This window comes from Labrus mixtus, chromosome 10 (genome assembly GCF_963584025.1).
Source record: "Labrus mixtus chromosome 10, fLabMix1.1, whole genome shotgun sequence".
Taxonomy (NCBI): Eukaryota; Metazoa; Chordata; class Actinopteri; order Labriformes; family Labridae; genus Labrus; species Labrus mixtus.
The window spans coordinates 28635725-28652543 of NC_083621.1; the positions used below are offsets into that span (position 1 = coordinate 28635725).

General features: G+C 44.9%; 1 protein-coding gene across 2 annotated transcripts; it reads right to left on the minus strand.

The window, feature by feature from the left end:
* Positions 1 to 25: 25 nt before the first annotated feature.
* Positions 26 to 15345, minus strand: naa15a (N-alpha-acetyltransferase 15, NatA auxiliary subunit a). Of its 2 annotated transcripts, none has more exons than XM_061049042.1 (20): positions 15142 to 15345; positions 13512 to 13596; positions 12890 to 12994; positions 12334 to 12491; positions 11812 to 11946; positions 9486 to 9639; positions 8869 to 8988; positions 6995 to 7090; positions 5919 to 6025; positions 5711 to 5783; positions 5435 to 5604; positions 5087 to 5239; positions 4539 to 4667; positions 3599 to 3812; positions 3220 to 3413; positions 3030 to 3138; positions 2845 to 2943; positions 1673 to 1816; positions 1119 to 1216; positions 26 to 771 (listed from the first exon to the last, which is right to left on the minus strand). In XM_061049042.1, the coding sequence occupies exons 1-20, from the start codon at positions 15193 to 15195 to the stop codon at positions 562 to 564; spliced, it is 2607 nt and encodes an 868-aa protein (XP_060905025.1). In that variant the 5' UTR covers positions 15196 to 15345; the 3' UTR covers positions 26 to 561. The 2 variants fall into 2 exon arrangements, with proteins under 2 accessions (XP_060905025.1, XP_060905026.1); XM_061049043.1 differs by lacking the exon at positions 26 to 771 and adding an exon at positions 941 to 1008 and having other exon boundaries at positions 1055 to 1216.
* Between the last annotated feature and the right edge of the window lie 1474 nt (positions 15346 to 16819).

Consider the following 16819-nt stretch of genomic DNA (forward strand, 5'->3'; position numbering starts at 1 on the left):
ACAACACCCCCACCCAACAGCACCATCACAATGGTACGCTTTTGTTTAGCAAACATTGTTTTTATTAATCCATTTGTCAGTTTGTAATATATAAATTACTTTTAAAAACGTGAGAAGCAGATGAACCTTCAAGAAAACACAGGAGTCTTAGAAAACCTGGACTGTGTTTACAGAAGCCATCTCAGCCGGCCAATGTCTTCTCCCAGAATCCTCTCTGCCTCCTCATACTGTATTTATCTGGTTTTGTTTTCAGGGACAGAACATCTGCGGGGCATTTTTTTTTTTTTTTAAACGTTTAAAAAAGTCTGTCTTCCTGCATATGCCAGCTCCCTTTCCTGTCCGTCCTGTGGCGCTCAGTCCATCCAGATCAGTGCAATGTGGGGGGGGGGGGGGGACGGGGACTCAACGCAGCCTTAGCCGTGGGTTTGAGGAGGGAGGATGAGAAGGGGGAGGAAGAGGATGAGGAGCAGGAGGACGACGACGAGGAGGATGGGGGGACTGGGTGTGTTGGCGGACTAAGGCGTCTGGCAGCATGTTCCCACCTCCTCCTCTCGTCAGAGCTCACATCTCGTTTGACATGTCATCGTGCTCTCCCGCCGACAGGTCGCCATTGGCACTGATTGTGTTACTGTTGTCATGGTAACCAGGGGGCATGAATGACAAGCTATAAGGGAAGAGCTTGTGGCAGGCGGCTCGGTAGGCCTCGGCCGCCTTCTGCTGTTCCTCGCCCAGCTGGCCGTCACGCAGGGCATCCAGCACCTCAGTACAGATCTGCAGGACACACACACACGCACAGAGACACAAACAGAGAGACACACACACGCACACACACAGAGACACACAAACAGAGAGACCCACACACAGAGACACACACACACACACAAACAGAGAGACCCACACACACACAAACAGAGACACACACACACACTACTATTGTTAGCAACAACTAACAGAATCAAATTAAATAGATCAAAAACATTTTCAATGAGTGAAAACAAAATAACAAGACTTCACAGGCTGTGTCTAGTTTACACACACACACACACACACACACACACACACACACACACACACACACCGAGTACAAGTGTCTGAGGTTTATGTAATTCATCACACACCTGGAGGCTTTTTCCAGACAGAGACTCGTCCAGCGCTGTAGCGATCTCACAGGCCATCTTATCAGAGGAAGGCTGCAGATAGACCATCATCTTAGCAGCTGCAGGAACAAGACAGAGACTCAGACTACAGCTTGTTTCTCATTAAAACACTTTCAGACACTTGGCTTTCCAGTCAGGTGAAAACTGTTATAGGGCTTTCACACTCCTGAAAACTCCTGATATCCCCAGGAGGAGCTGTATGTGTGAATGCACATTGCATAGACTGTCTGAAACTTTCAGGAGGGCAGATGTGAAAACGGCTTTATTTAGTTGGGTTGTTTGATGATGTGTTAATCAGCTTCAATTTAGACCCACAAAAGTTGATTAAAGCGTATGATTCATTCAGGAAATTACATCTGACTGAAAAGTGTAGAAAGACCCTGATATCGGCGTCGACATCCTTCACGTTTGGAGCCAGCTGGTGGAGCCGTGAGTTGTGGAGGGAGTGATCACTTTGCTTTTGGTATGACCTTTCTAAACGTGTGTACGTGTGTGTGTGTCTGCCGGCAGCGTACCAGCCAGTCGGTGTGGGATGGAGTTGGAGTGTTGGCTCAGGTAGTTCTTGTTGAAGCTGTCTGGGTTGCTCTCTCCAAACAGTCTGGAGATCTCCTGCTTCAAAACTGTCCTCACCGCCTCGGCCAAGTCAGCGCTGTCACTCACTACACACACACACACACACACACACACACACACACACACACACACACACACACACACACACACACACACACACACACACACACACACACACACACACACACACACACACACACACACACACACACACACACACACACACACACACACACACACACACACACACACACACACACACACACACACACACACACACACACACACACACACACACACACACACACACACACACACACACACACACACACACACACACACACACACACACACACACACACACACACACACACACACACACACACACACACACACACACACACACACACACACACACACACACACACACACACACACACACACACACACACACACACACACACACACACACACACAGAGAGAGATTGCAAATGAATTACAAAGCTGAGTTTATGATTTTAAATTGTAAAATGATGCACAAATATGATTATTTTGCTTCAGTTCTGTTGAAAATGCTTAAGGACACTCACATTAGACCCTGTTGTCCCGTACCATGCTTAAGTCCCCCCTCCCCATTCCCCCGCTGGCCGGCTGCTCCAGGACTAACAGAGCACTCGCACTCGTCTCGCTCGTTTTCACCATAATTCAGGTGTGTTAAACTATTTATTAATCCCTTCATCAGCTCAGACTCGTAATGCTGATTCAATGTTAACAGCAGCTGCCTCGCACTTGTCGGGGCTGTCGCTCCCATTAAAGGGCTCTCCAAACTGCCTGGATGTAAACCAGCACAGTAGACGGACAGTATCTCCTTGGGCAGCAGTATTCAGATCTAGGAAATGGAGATGAAGTTGTATTTGGCTGCGTCAGGTTAAACTGGGATATAACCTTTGACCGGAGCGATGTGTAACCACACTCTGCACAGCGAGTGGAGGTTCAGCTGCAGGGAGGTCTGAAGATCTATTGAAAATAAAAGCCTCCAGCTGATAGAGTTGACTGTATAACAGCTGCCTTTCACGTCACTTTGAAACATACACCTGATGCGGCTTACACTCACCTCCTTTGAAGAAGCGCACCAGACACTGGTGCAGCCACGGGTGGGACGGCTCGATGGCCACGGCCCTCTTTATCGACTGCAGCATCAGAAGGTACTTCTCTGCAGGAATGAAAATGAAGAGTTGAGACTTCTGATTTGTGAAATGTGTGTGAGGCGTGGTTTCATGCTGGAAGAGTCAGTCTCACCTTTCCTGAAGTAGATCTCGAAGGCCAGGAGGTGAGTCTCGATCTGGTTGCGCACCAAGTTCTTCAGGGGGATCAGGAACTTCACAGCCTCCTCCAGAGGATTCTCCGGCTGTGAAAGAACAAAACAGTTGTCAAACTCGATCGGGTTCAAATGGAACGATAACCTCTACAGATGAAGTTATGAGCACACCTTGGACAGTTTGTCTGGTATTAGCTCCTCCTTCGGCCCGCCTATCTCCTCGTCATCATCCTCCTTCTTCTTCTTCTGGTTCTTCAGCTGTTTCTCCTTCTCTGCATTCTTCTTCTCCTCCTCCAGCTGCGCCTTCTTCTGGGCTCGTCGCTGTTTGTTGCGCAGTTTCTTCAGCTCTTTGTCCGTCAGATTTTCTACAGAAGGCAAAAAGGTAAAGACTATCACAGCCTGACAGATGAGAAGAGTTAAAGCACTGATTATCTTTCATTATTAGTTCCAGTGCTCTGCTCAGCTGTGATGCTCTGTGTGCTGAGAGGAATGTAAACCATCGAGTCAGAGCGCCCTCTGTTGGACAAACAACAAACACACACAGACTTGCCGGCGTCAGCCTTGCTCTCCTTGCTGTCGTCTGTCAGAGGTTTGTCGTGCAGCGCCAGGTAGATCTGGATGGCGGTCCGAGCAGCTTTGAAGTAGAACGGATGCTGCCGCAGGACGTCCTCCAGCTTTAGCAGATCCACGTAGGAGCGCAACGTCATCTTCCGCATGCAGTACGTGTGAAAGTCGAACTGGTCGTCTGTGATCTCCACAAAATGCTGAGGAGGAGGAGGAGAGGGGAATGAACCAGTGTTTAGATGTGCTGCTGTTAGAAGACTTCACCTGGCATGTTTTGGCTTTTCATAAAATAACAGATTCTTCTGATTCAGAGAAATCACGCAGCTGATTGTGGCTCTGCTTCCGCTCAGTTATTTTGATGATCAACACTTTAAATCTGACATGCTCTCCTGAATAGTTCCCAGTTTCTATTTTGTTCAAATGCTTTTATTATGAATAGTGATTATCAGGAAATGGGGCGTTTGTAGAAGCAGCTTAACACAACTCAGGACCTGGACCAAAAGGAGATCTATAAAAGCATCTCTCTCTGATCTTATGCACAGACACGAGTTCAGAATTGTTTGAGGGAGAGAAGGGAAGTTGTAGCGCTTGAACATGCGTTTAAATGTGAAAACCCTTTAAACTTCAAGATACTACGATATATAATACCGTTACAGCAAAGAGCTTGATTTCAGCTAACTTGGGTTCTTGGGTTTCATACCGCTGAAGTGATCCAGAGTGACGCCTCTGTGTAACTTACTATTTACGGTGAAGATGAGACAGGTGAGCAGGCGATGCAGACTCCAGGGGATATAATTAACAAAGAAATTACTTTTTTTTTTTATCCTGGATGGATGAATGTCACTTCACTTGATCTGAACCCAGGCGCTTCTCAAGTTGCCAATCGGACAGTTAAGAAAGCAGATGTGAAAGTAGTAGAAGCTCACCCTCTCGATCTCGTGGCACTTCTTCAGGGCTTCTCCGAGCTTGTTCATGGCTTTGTAGGCGAGGGCACATTCCGTCTGGAACCACATGCACTGCATCTCGTTCAGGTTCTCCACTGCAGACGTCCCCTCCTGAAAACACACACACGCACACAATGACAGCGTGAAGGCCAAATGTTTGCACCCTGTAAACTCACAGCTTTTATTAAAGGGGACATATTATGAAAAATCCACTTAGTGTTTTTGAACATATATATTTGTGTAACCTGAGTGTCTACCGACCCACAACAGACCTCTGTGATCACGAGATCTGATTGGTCAGTAGGGGGAGATCAATGCAGGTTGTTCTCTTGTCCCAAACACAACCCGGAGCAGGTAAGGTGTTTAGCAGAAGTTACCATGGCGATCTACTCCAGTAAGAAGTCTGTGTTTTCAGTTAACCCTGAAGTTGCTTTGCAGCACTTCTGGAGGGCTGATGTTGCATCTGCTCACCACAACTATAAGCAGGCTTTCCTCTCAGTTGTGTTGTTAAAGGAGCTTCTGTCTCTTACCCGTGTGAACTTGGAGCACATCTCCTCGGCTTCCTTGATGAGGCCGGCCTTCAGCATGTACTTGGCACACTTGGAGTTGATGAAGCGATCGGCCGTGTCCAGGGCTTGAGCCTCGTCCATCCACCGCGCTGCTTCCTTTATGTTACCTGCGTGCTGCAACATGCAGAGAAGAAGAAGACGAACAGACAGGTAAATGATCTTGGTTAGGAATGTTAGTAATTAACTGTTTAACCAATCAGTGATTGATGGAATTTTGACCACTTAATGCCATTGGTCAAAGGGTTAAAAAAAAAAATAGAGGAACCTCACCAATGTGATGTTATTGCTTCATGCAGAGTGTATACAAACCTTGTAGATCTTGGCCTTGATGAGGAAGAGCTCGATGAGCGTTGGCGTGCTGTCGATGGCCGCGTTGATGTACTCCAGAGCGAGGCCGTGCTTGTCTATGAAGTCAAAGTGCTGCGCCAGGAAATACTGCACCCACAGCAGGGTGGTGGGGGGCTCCTCCTTCCCATCGTCTGCACACATGTTACACAAGTCAGCTCCAGAGTACTGCCTGTAGATGTAGTCTAACAAATTATTTGAGGCCAAAGGAAAAGAAAGCGAGTTTAAAACGATACTCACCGTTTTCACTAAACATTCGGCAGCTCTTTAGACACATTTCAAAGCCGACTACTAATTCTTCAATGATTGTGACCTGTGTGGGGAGATGAACACATGTTCTTAAACATCAAACACAGATTGAGTCACAGCGGCAGGCGATACAACAGGGACAGCATCTCAGAGCGAGTCAGTGGAGGGAGCTCAGAGTGTAAATGAGAGCCTGCTTTACCTTCTCTTTGTTGGTGTAGAGGGACTTGAGGGTGGTGAAGACAGGCGGGCAGCCTTTACTGAAGTTCATCCTCAGGTAGCTGTCCAGACATTCACGAAACTTCTCCCCTGACCAGCACAACACACAGTAAAGATACAGCCGAGTGAGGTTTGTGCTGCAGTGACAACAATATAAGATGCTACGGTCGAACATGGAATCCATTCAATGTGGAAGCACTGTGAGCTCCTCTTGAAATCAACAGCTGCTCAGTCTCTTCAGCTGTAAGCTCAGTTAGCTAAACTACAGAAACAGTGAGCAGTTATCTTGTTACCTGCTTTGGAAATGTGCGCTCAGGGAACATTTTAACAGAAAGAAACATCTCTTTGCACTGTGAAAATGTCAGCTTCATTTGTAAATCCTCACAGATCGCTTTTATCTGGGCAGCTCAACGTGGGCTGTATGCTCTGCTCTGTGTTCTGCAGACGCTGCTGAGGAGAGTGTGTAAACTATTAAGAGAGAGCTGCTGGACAAACTACAAGAAGACTTGAATTTCCAAATAACCAAAGAATTGTTTTCTGCATTCAATGTCCAGCAGTTCTCTAAGTCCCCGTGTCCACCTAGCTTTTTTTTTTCTGAGCGCCATCATCTTTTCAAAATTGTTTTCAATGAGTGGAGAGCGATTCGCAGCAGATAGCGACCGCCTGGATGAAAAGCACAGCGCCCAGCGTCTTTTTTTTACAAGCGCTCTGCTGTTTATGTGCAGCCACTCAGTGCTGAAGTTGAAAATCTTTCAACTTTTCAGGGCGCTGTGACATCACCGGCGCTCTTTTTAAATGTATGCTATTCCCCGTGTAAAAAACATGCAGTAAAAAGTAACGGAGCCGTCTCGGTCATACAGCGGCCGTTGTCAACAGACTGTTGTCATAGAGACAGGATGGACGTGCAGCGCTTTTCTTCTCAGCTTCATGCAGACACTTCTTAGCGCACAGCCAGCGCTTTTCTGCCCGGAGAAAACGCCAGGTGGACACGGGGCCTAATAGTGACTCAGTCTGCCGATACACGGTGTGTGTCACTGCTGCAGGCTGGGCGGGGTTTACCTGTGAGGAAATTAAGAGGCAGTCTTCGGGGAACCAGGCCTTTAGGAAACTTCAGCCAGGAGTCCTCGTAAATCTTCTGACGCTCCTCTATACTCCCTGGAGAGAGAGACAGGCAGGTGGTGTGAGGACCAAAACAGCTCAACGAAAAACCTTTTACTCCCCCTGATACTGCAGTACCTTGTTTGGCCACATGGAGTTTAAAGGAGCATTTTAGTATTCAAGGAAGCAAAACACAAGGATTCAGACACTACAAGACCAAACATTTTGAAAAAAATGTTTTTGACACTTGAATACTGGACTCTGAGGTCTGTTATTTCCCTCATCTCTGGATGTCAAACTGTAGTCGAATCAAACTGCAGAAAGAAGTTCATTTAAAGTTGGTTTGTTTGCTGTGAGAATAAAAAGAAGAGTCTGAAACAGATTTTAAAAAAAGAAGAAGAGGAGGTGACAGGAGAGAAATCCAAGATACTGATGATGGTGCATGATCCAAACACTGAACAGAACACAGTTTGGGGTTTTAAAATTAGTGAAAAGTAAAGAAATTTTTCAAAGGTGTCTCAAGAGGAACTGCATGTCCACAAGAACTCTTCAGTTTCTACAGAGCAACGAGTGAAAGCATTGCTACTGGGAGCAAACTGGTTTGGTGCGTTATCTTCACAGCACAGGACCATAAACTCATAAAGAGAGCAGTTAAAGTTGCTTCTTCCATTGGATCATTGTGCTGAGGACACAGGACACTTACAACACTGACTGCAGGAGGAAGTCATTACACATCCTACAGGACTCCTCCCACCTACACACAGTCTGTTCTCCTACCTGCCTTCAGGAAAACATTTACAGAGCAGCAGAGAATGAACCGACCTCAAGGACCGTTTTTATCCCAGCAGCACTTGTGTCTGTGAATTTTGATGTTTAAAATTGTTAATGCCACTTATTTCTGACTGTCAGTTTTAAGGGAGGCTGTCTGGGCAAAATCCATCTCATTGCAGTGACTGTTCACTCTCACCTGGGGGAGAAAGTTCACACTCGACCTGTAATGAGCCGTTCAAATTCAAAATGTACAGTCTATCAGGCAGTCTGAAGTAGTTTGCATTTTGATCCAGCAGGCGGCGCACTCACCATAACTTTACCTTTGCATGCACTCTTGACCTCAGTAAATGAACACAGTAATGTTGCCCCGTTAAAAGGGGAGCCATTCAAGGGATGCAAACCCACATGGGGGAGACTCGTCTCTCTGCAGACAGCAGCACACTGCTTTGGTGTTAAGACATAGGGTCAATACAAACTAGAAAAAAATTGATATGTAAAAATCGAGATTCTTATCTTCTGAGATTTTAAATAGATTCAGAAGTTTTTTTTTTGTCTAATCAGTCACCCCCTGCTAAGTGCTAATGCTAGCTCTTTAACTCAGTAGAATGGCAAATGGAGCAGCGAGAAATTTCTGGGGTCGCAGTAGCCTAGTGGTTGGTGAGCGGTATGGAGGCCCAAGAACCACAACTCCGGCCCTCGCTCCCCGACCCCGTTTGAGACTCTCATTCACGCCTTCATCACTTCCCGCCCGGACTACTGTAATGGAGTTCTGTTCGGGCTGCCGAGCACTGCCTTGAACAGACTCAAGCATGTGCAGAACTCTATATCAGGAACGTCTGTGCGCTCTGAACGGGCGCTCTCATAAGCAGGTAGTATTGTGAATAAAAAGAGAGCTGGACTCCAACAAGTTAATGGACCTGTGTTTGTGGCAACAATATTAAAAAAAATAAGTCGAACCTCTCAGATTGTCAACAGACTCTTACTGACTTTAATGGAAAATAAGACAGCCCTACTGTTCACTTGAACGTGAGAAAACACAGCACACAGGTGTTCATGGTGCTCACCTGGCTTTAAGGCCTTTTCCAGTCCTTGGTAGTAGGCCCAGTTCTCAGGGTTCCTCTCCTGGAGTCCACTGTAGACCTCACACGCCTCCTCAGGCCTGTCCAGGTTCAGTAGCAGCTCTCCTACACACACACACACACACACACACACACACACACACACACACACACACACACACACACACACACACACACACACACACACACACACACACACACACACACACACACACACACACACACACACACACACACACACACACACACACACACACACACACACACACACACACACACACACACACACACACACACACACACACACACACACACACACACACACACACACACACACACACACACACACACACACACACACACACACACACACACACACAGCAAGTAAAAATGCTGCAGGATGGTCTAAAGATGATTTGGAATAATTGTCCATGCTTCTATCAAACATGTGAAAATACAACCTGTCTCACAAAACCACTTTCCTTCTTTCTTTTTTTTAAGTGGTCACATGTATTCTTTGATTCTAAGGAGTCCTTTTTAATCCTGTCCTGTTAACGTTTATCATGTCGGCCACCTTTCCATACAGTCCATCATCTACCCACCTCTGGTCTCCTCCACAGCCAGTTTGTCACAGATCTGTTTCTCGTAGTCGTTGAGGTGATCGAGGGCCTCTTTGTGCAGACCGGCCTCCCTCAGAACCTGGTTCTGATACAGCAGTAGTTCACTGTACTCGTAGTCCACCTTGTCTGGAGACGTCTACACACACAGACACAGACACACACAGACACACGAGAGAGATGGATCAATGCTTTCCTTGTTAAACATCATAAACACTCAGACAACAACATCACTCGTTTGATTCACTGCCATCGCTGCTGCAGGCACAGATCGTAACAAGAACACACTTTGTAAAAGCTCAGAACTCATCAGGTATCGTCTGACAGGATACGAGACTCTGAGGACGATGGTCACCTTCTCTGTAATTCTGAAGAGTTCATTACATATGACTTCCAGCCTATAGTTCCTTTTCTGAGCACTGCATTGCTTCCTGTCCGATGGGCTACTTGAGACGTGACCGCGTGTTCAGATGAAAAGCAAAGTGAAATAGATATGTTACCTCCAGATATGTCTACAAATGAATCACTGTTCATTACCCCAGAGGAGCGCCTCTTCATCTGTTTCAGGTGAGTCTCACTTTAACTGTAAATACTAAGTTACACTTAGAGGCTTCACTTTGGATTTCTTCAGTGCTACGAGCCTGAAAAACAAACTGATTCTCTTTACATTTTATTGCATTGACAAATCTTAAAGATAGTCAGTAGCATGTTTGTATTAAAAAATGTGCCTCCATACGTGTGTGGTGGTGACTGTGTCTGCAGAGAGCCTGTCCTCTGTCTGTATTTTCATGTTATGTTGGTTGGCATGGGACTTGTCTGGGTGGGGAGAGGACACTTCCCCCAGCAACTGACAGCGCATAGGATTAAATTCAACAAATGGACACTAGTCAGACCGGAAAATATTGCAGATGTGGACGTAGCGACAAAGAAGAGAAAATATAATCAGAGTGAGGGGAAATCCCAGGTGGATAAAGCTCATTCCAAAACGAGGTTAAACCTTGGGTTGGCTTTTACCCGTTATCGGGACTTCATTAAAGGCTTTCTATGTGATTTTTTACACTTAAATGTAATTGAAATCAAGTATATCCTCTGAAAATAACTCTGTGAGTCATGACTGTCTACAATGGGTGTAACACCCCAGTCCCACTGTCTGTGATGCTTTCAGAGTCCTATCTTCAGTTTGTTTACATTGTCGGGACGGCCGGCTGACTCCTCCCCTCGCGTATAAAAGTTGTTTAATTGAGGGACTAGAGAAAAGAAGAATAACATACTGTACTCACTGCTTAACTGTGTTTCTAGATCACGCTCATTTCAGGTAAATTTACATGCAGTGTGAAGATACGAGCATAATAAAGATCGCTAGCATTAGCATGCTAACACAACAATGCACCGCAAGTTGTTTTGGTTTCATGCTGGTGCTCAAGGGCGACATCTGCTGGATCAAAAAATCACATAAAGCCTAAATCTACTCACTCCTTTCGCGCCGTTATCAACCGCAACATGATACAATGTTTGCCCCACACACACAAATACACACATACACTTGACTCCCCACAGTTCGCCAAGTCGGGTGACGAGGCTTTTATAGGTTTGGTGACGTAGTAATTCACTCCTACGTAGTACTGTACTCCACACAGCTGTTAGAGTTTTTCAAACTGAAGGGCACTATGCACATTTCTAACACAATATTTCAAATTTCAATACTTTGTACTCAAATGTCGAGATTGGGACTTGGATTGATCCATAACACTACTTAATACTCAAACACAGAGGTTTAGAGTTGAAAAAAGTGGTTTTAGGGTTTAGTTACTCTTTAATGAGCAGCTTGGGAGAGGAGTGATGTGGAGTTGGCCTGCTTACTGTTGGACAGGCAGGTGCCAAACAGACGCTGACGGTTAGCTTGTGTTAGCGTAATGTTCTCAGGTAGCTGGCGATGTCACTACAAGCACACGCTAACCCTAAAGTGGGCGTGGGATTTTGGTGAGGATGAGCCCAGGAGTCAAAGCAACGATCATTTTTACTGACTCTACCTTTGAGTTTGATGAAATAATACTAAGATGGTGCATATCTGTAGTAAGTCAAACTTTGTCGTGTGTGTCCTTAAGAGGAGAAGAAGTAATCTAAATGAACCCCAAGTCTCCCGCTGACCTCATCCCGTAACGTCCCGTAACGTTTAAAAGCCGTCTAGAACGACGTGAAAAGGTCGATGCACCTGTGATGTTCCTCCGTCTACGTCTCATCGGATTTTAAAGTTGCTTATAAATGAACCCCTTACAGCTCTGTCGAGTGGTTCCTTATTCATTTTACCTACTTGTTGTGTTTTGCGGAACTCCTCGACAATCTTGGCAGCCATCTCAAAGTCCTCGAGCAGGTGATAGGCGACGGCGTACCCGATCCACGAGGCTCGCTGGGCTGGACGCAGCTGCAGCAGCTGGTACCGGGTCTCCTGGAGGACAAGGAGGAGAGCGCCACAGCACAAAAACACAGAGGTCAACAATTTTAATGTAAACTGACTGAAGGTTTAATGTGAAGTTAATGTCCAGGTTTAAAGACGGATATGAAACTGTAGCTTCTGCGTGACTTCTCGTCAGAGGAAGGTTAAAGGTCAAATCGGTACAGCAAACTCCGGCACACGGTCTGAATTGAACAAAAACGTTGCCAATGTTTTTGTGCAATTCAGACAGTGTCCAATATTTGATGCCTCGCCGTGGAATCAAAACAGGTATGGATACCCGTTTGATTTTTTAACATTCTGTTACCATGACAACCCTACCCTGCACCGCCCTCGGCCCCCCTCATCCACCCAGACAGTGAAATGAGTGAAACCCCTCACCCTGTATCCCTCCAGGTCTCTCATCTGGATCTGCAGCAGGGAGAGGTCCCGCAGGATCTGCAGGTTGTCCTTGTCCCACTTTAGGGCGTTGCGGTAACACTTGATGGCCTCGTCGTACTTTTTGTCTGAGCGCTGCAGCAGGCCATACACATGCCAGCCTGAGAGAACGAGAACGTTCAGGAAACAAACACACAGAGACGCCCCGACCAGACGCCTTTACTACAGATCTACATGCCCAAGGGGTCTTTAGATAAACCGGCTTCACTGACTCTAACAAAGGAGAGACTGAGAGGTCACACGAGGCTGATCAACCTGATGAGTTTACCCAGAGTAGTGCATTCACATGAAAGGGGCAGAGTTAGCAGCATATATCAAATCACAAACAGGAAGCAGTCTACTGTCATCAGGTGGTTATACTTTAAGTAAGTCCTTCCCTCCCCTTGATATTAAGAAAGTTAAACACATAATCCAGACACAGCTGGAGCTGAGAATGCGAGGACATGAAGCGTGTGAAAACGAGGGTTAACAACATGACTTCGCTGTGGCAGAAGGATACAGACGTGGCTCTTGAGGTCGTTGCGTAGGCCTCGCCTCACCAGCTCGTAGGCCTCCTCCTTCTTGCCCAGACAGTTGAGGGTTAAACCCTTCATGGCCAGCGTCTCTGGAACACAAACAAAACATGAACGGAAACAAAGCAGTGACACAAAGACACGAGACGTTCATGAGCCCACAGAGGTCGGGTTACTCTGCACGTCTCACCACTGTCACCTTTTACATTCTGATGCTTTTAACTGTCTGATTTAATTAGATGAAGATTTTAATCGTGGGACGTCTGGGAGTAACGACTGAAACACGGCTGATCTCTAATCTGGTTTGATCAGCTGGTCTGCTTGATTCTGAGAGTCAGAGACCTCCGGGCATTACTCAGCTTGTTAAGTTTATGAACTATATCGAAAGCTGAACTTTTGACCCTAAAGTTTTCTCCCGGCTCGTCATCAGGATACTCGTCAAACCAGCAGTATTTTCTCTTTAAATCAGGATAAATAAGGAAAACAGAAAAAGGTTATTGTGACCCTACGTTATGCCTTTTCCCCCAGCCTCACTGAAAATAGGAGGATCAGACTGACAGTGATGCAGCACGGCATTCCTCAGACTCCTGCTTGCTTTGTGTGTCTTACCTCCATGTTCAGCAAACTTCGGGTTGCCCAGGATCTGTTTGCAGAACTTCAGGCCGTTTCTGTACTGCTTGTGCTCGTAACATCTCTGCAAAACAGAAAAGACAAAGCAGACTTAAGATCAGACATCTGAGGGCCGACAGCCTGCCGTTCTGCACTGACCCTCACAGAGGCTCGTGGAAGTGTATGAAGAGAGTTTCTGCCACGAGCAAAGACACACATGCAGCAAAAATGACATCTATGGCCAGTTAACATGTCAACACTAAGATCTGAAAAATAAATGGAGCAGATGTGATCAGACAAGGGATCAGAGGAATGTGCCCGGCTCAGTGTAGACAGGAGCCCCCTCTAGTGGAGACACGGGGAACATACCCTACAATATATTCACATATCTCCATGACTGACAGGCGACGGGCACAGTGAGCCCCCGGGAGGATTATTTGTGTTCTATGAAACAATGGAGGGGGAGGGGGAAATAACATCTGCACAGTATTGTAATATTAAGTTGATTTAAAAACATTTGTATTCTTTAATGTATTCGACAATTATCCCACATAAGGACGTCCCACTACCAGAATGATGAACAAAGATAAGATAAATCCAGACGATATCGATATCTTTTTTGATACCAGGGCGATAAAAATAAAAGTCAGAGGGACTCATAATGGGTCATTTGTTGGTTTTAATTAACAATAATTGCTGACTCTTTTTTTAAGATGTATTATTGGGGTTTTTATGCCTTTCTTGTAAGGACAGGGCAGAGGGTAGACAGAGAGAGAGGGGAACAACAGACAGGAAAGGAGCCACAGGACCGCCAGCCCTCAAGGACCAAGCCTCTCCACTAGGCCACCTGTGCCCCCAATAATTGCTGTCTTAATTGCACAAAAACATTGGCAACAACAAAGCTGAAAAAAAAATTAATGGTAAATGGACTTTTGGTCTTCTGACTACTCAAAGCTCTTTTATCCCGCAGGTCACACCTACACATTCACACACTGATGGTAGAGGCTGCTGTGTAGTGAGACCATCAGAAGCAACTAATCCCATCCACATTCTCTCACCACCAACGAAGCAGCAGGAGCAACTTATTAAACATCTTGACCCAGGACACATCGGACATGTGGCTGCAGGAGCTGGGAGCTGTGCATGAGTTTGTCTGCATTTTTTTTTTCATGTATTCAATTCTCTCTGACACACCTGTCTGATGATACAGATGTTTTTTTAAGTTTCTGTACTTTTCGACAATAAAATAAACAGGTTTTAAATGATGTTAAACGCACTGTATCGAAAAGTAACGAACTTTTAGACCACCTTAATACAAATGTTGATAAAGTTCAGACAGTTCCATCAAATACCTTTATGATACGGGGATATGAACTATGAAGCCCGGTCAGGTGTGTCGAGGAGCTTTGTCATTGATACACTTTGGACGTGTTACAGGGCCACATACTACACCGCATTACTGGTTGCCAGGCAACTGTTCCGTTTGTGAATGACTTCTACTAGTATATCAAAGAGACGTGGGTGTTACAGGGCGTTTGGAGTACTGAATCTTTTGGTTACCTCCTAGCTACCTGCTCTGACGGCTACTTCACAAACTAGCATTAGCCGCATGCTAACGTCATCTCCCTACCAGGATCCTCTTGAAGAGTGCGTTCTCCTTCGGCGGTAGAGTGATTGTGGGCATTGTGCTGGCTTTCTATGCCTCTGCCGGTCCACACATGAAGGATATCCTCTCGGAGTCAGAGATGCTGGACTGTTTCAGTCTCTTCGGGCTCCTCTCTCTCACGTGTTGAAGCCGAGGCCCCCTTCCGAGGAAAATGGCCGACGCGCTTCTCCTCCGGGTCAGGCTGCTCGCTGACCCTGCGTTCAGGGGCTGTCGGAATAATCGGAAATATGAGTTTCCCGCTGGTTCAGTTCAGTTATTTTTAGTGTATTTGAAGTTCTTCCTCAATAAGAAACACTGAAAGAGGGGTACATTATATAAGATCATTGTTATTTCTGCTCCTCATTCCAGATTTGAGATTTTTGTTTCTATTTAATTGTTTTGTTTGGACGATGAATGAAATAAACTATATAAATACAAAATAGATAACTATATAAATAAATAAAGGAAGGAAGGAAGAAATAAAGAAATGAATAAAGAAAGAAAGAACGAAAGAAAGGAAGGAGACTTCAAGAGCTAGTTACTGTGACTCAGCTGTCACTCAGGAGAGTCATCATACCAAAATATTTTCTACAGACGTGGACATTTTCAAAAATTCTGACTTAGTTTTGCTACCTCGATTGGTCACAGAATCTGGTCTGGCCCATGGACTAAATGAGGATCCCAACAAATAAAAAAATAAACAAATCTAAAATGAAGGTCAATAAAGAGTTCATTGTTTTTGAAAAGCTGAAACAAAAAGTTGGAGTTCGTGTTTAATAATTTAAACACTCAACACAAAAAATAAATATTTTCAACTTTCCGAGGAGCACCTGAATGCAGCATTTGACCCCGCATTCATTTGCTCATTTTTTAATTTCTGAATGAGTTATCTTTGTTTCTAGATTATTCAAACATATAAAATCTCAATATTTATCAAGTCTCTCGTTGAATTTTGATTTAAAATGTTTAATGTTTTCCTATGTAATTAATAATAATGATAATAATGTATTTCCTTTTATTTCATGGCTTTCTTAGACTTGGAAAACTGTATTTATCCCAGAGGATAACTCCATTCCACAGTCTACCCAGAGCATGCATACTTTTTACAATAAGACATCAGATGGAGTCAGAGACAACAAACCAATCAGGACTTAGCACCCTCGTGTGGTCTCTTTGGGTAATGACACCCACAAGGGCCAGGCAAGATGAAAAGCACGGTTTAAGGACAACAGTAACAAATAAATAAGTCAATAAAACATAACCAAGCAATCTAGGATAAACTACACATAACTCCCTGGTCGTAATTCAGTTTTAAATGATTGTTAGATTTGTTTTCTCTCAAGAAAGGCTTTTAAAAAAAGCTGTGCATAATAAAATATTAATATATATTTTTTTATGTAATATCATCCTCCAAAGATAAGAAGGGGAGGTCTATTTTATGTCATTGATTAGGCCTCTTAAAGTCAAATGTTTTATTATTTTATATCAATAATAATAATAATGCATTAGACCTTTATGGGGCTTTTCTAAATACTCAAAGAGGCTTAACAATGAAAAGCAACAAAATAAAACAAAGATGAAATCCTGTCAGAGAAGGAGGATGAGAGTTGAGATTTTTAGTGGTTGTGGGCGATGTTGAAGTGAGTTCTTGAAGGTGGAAAGT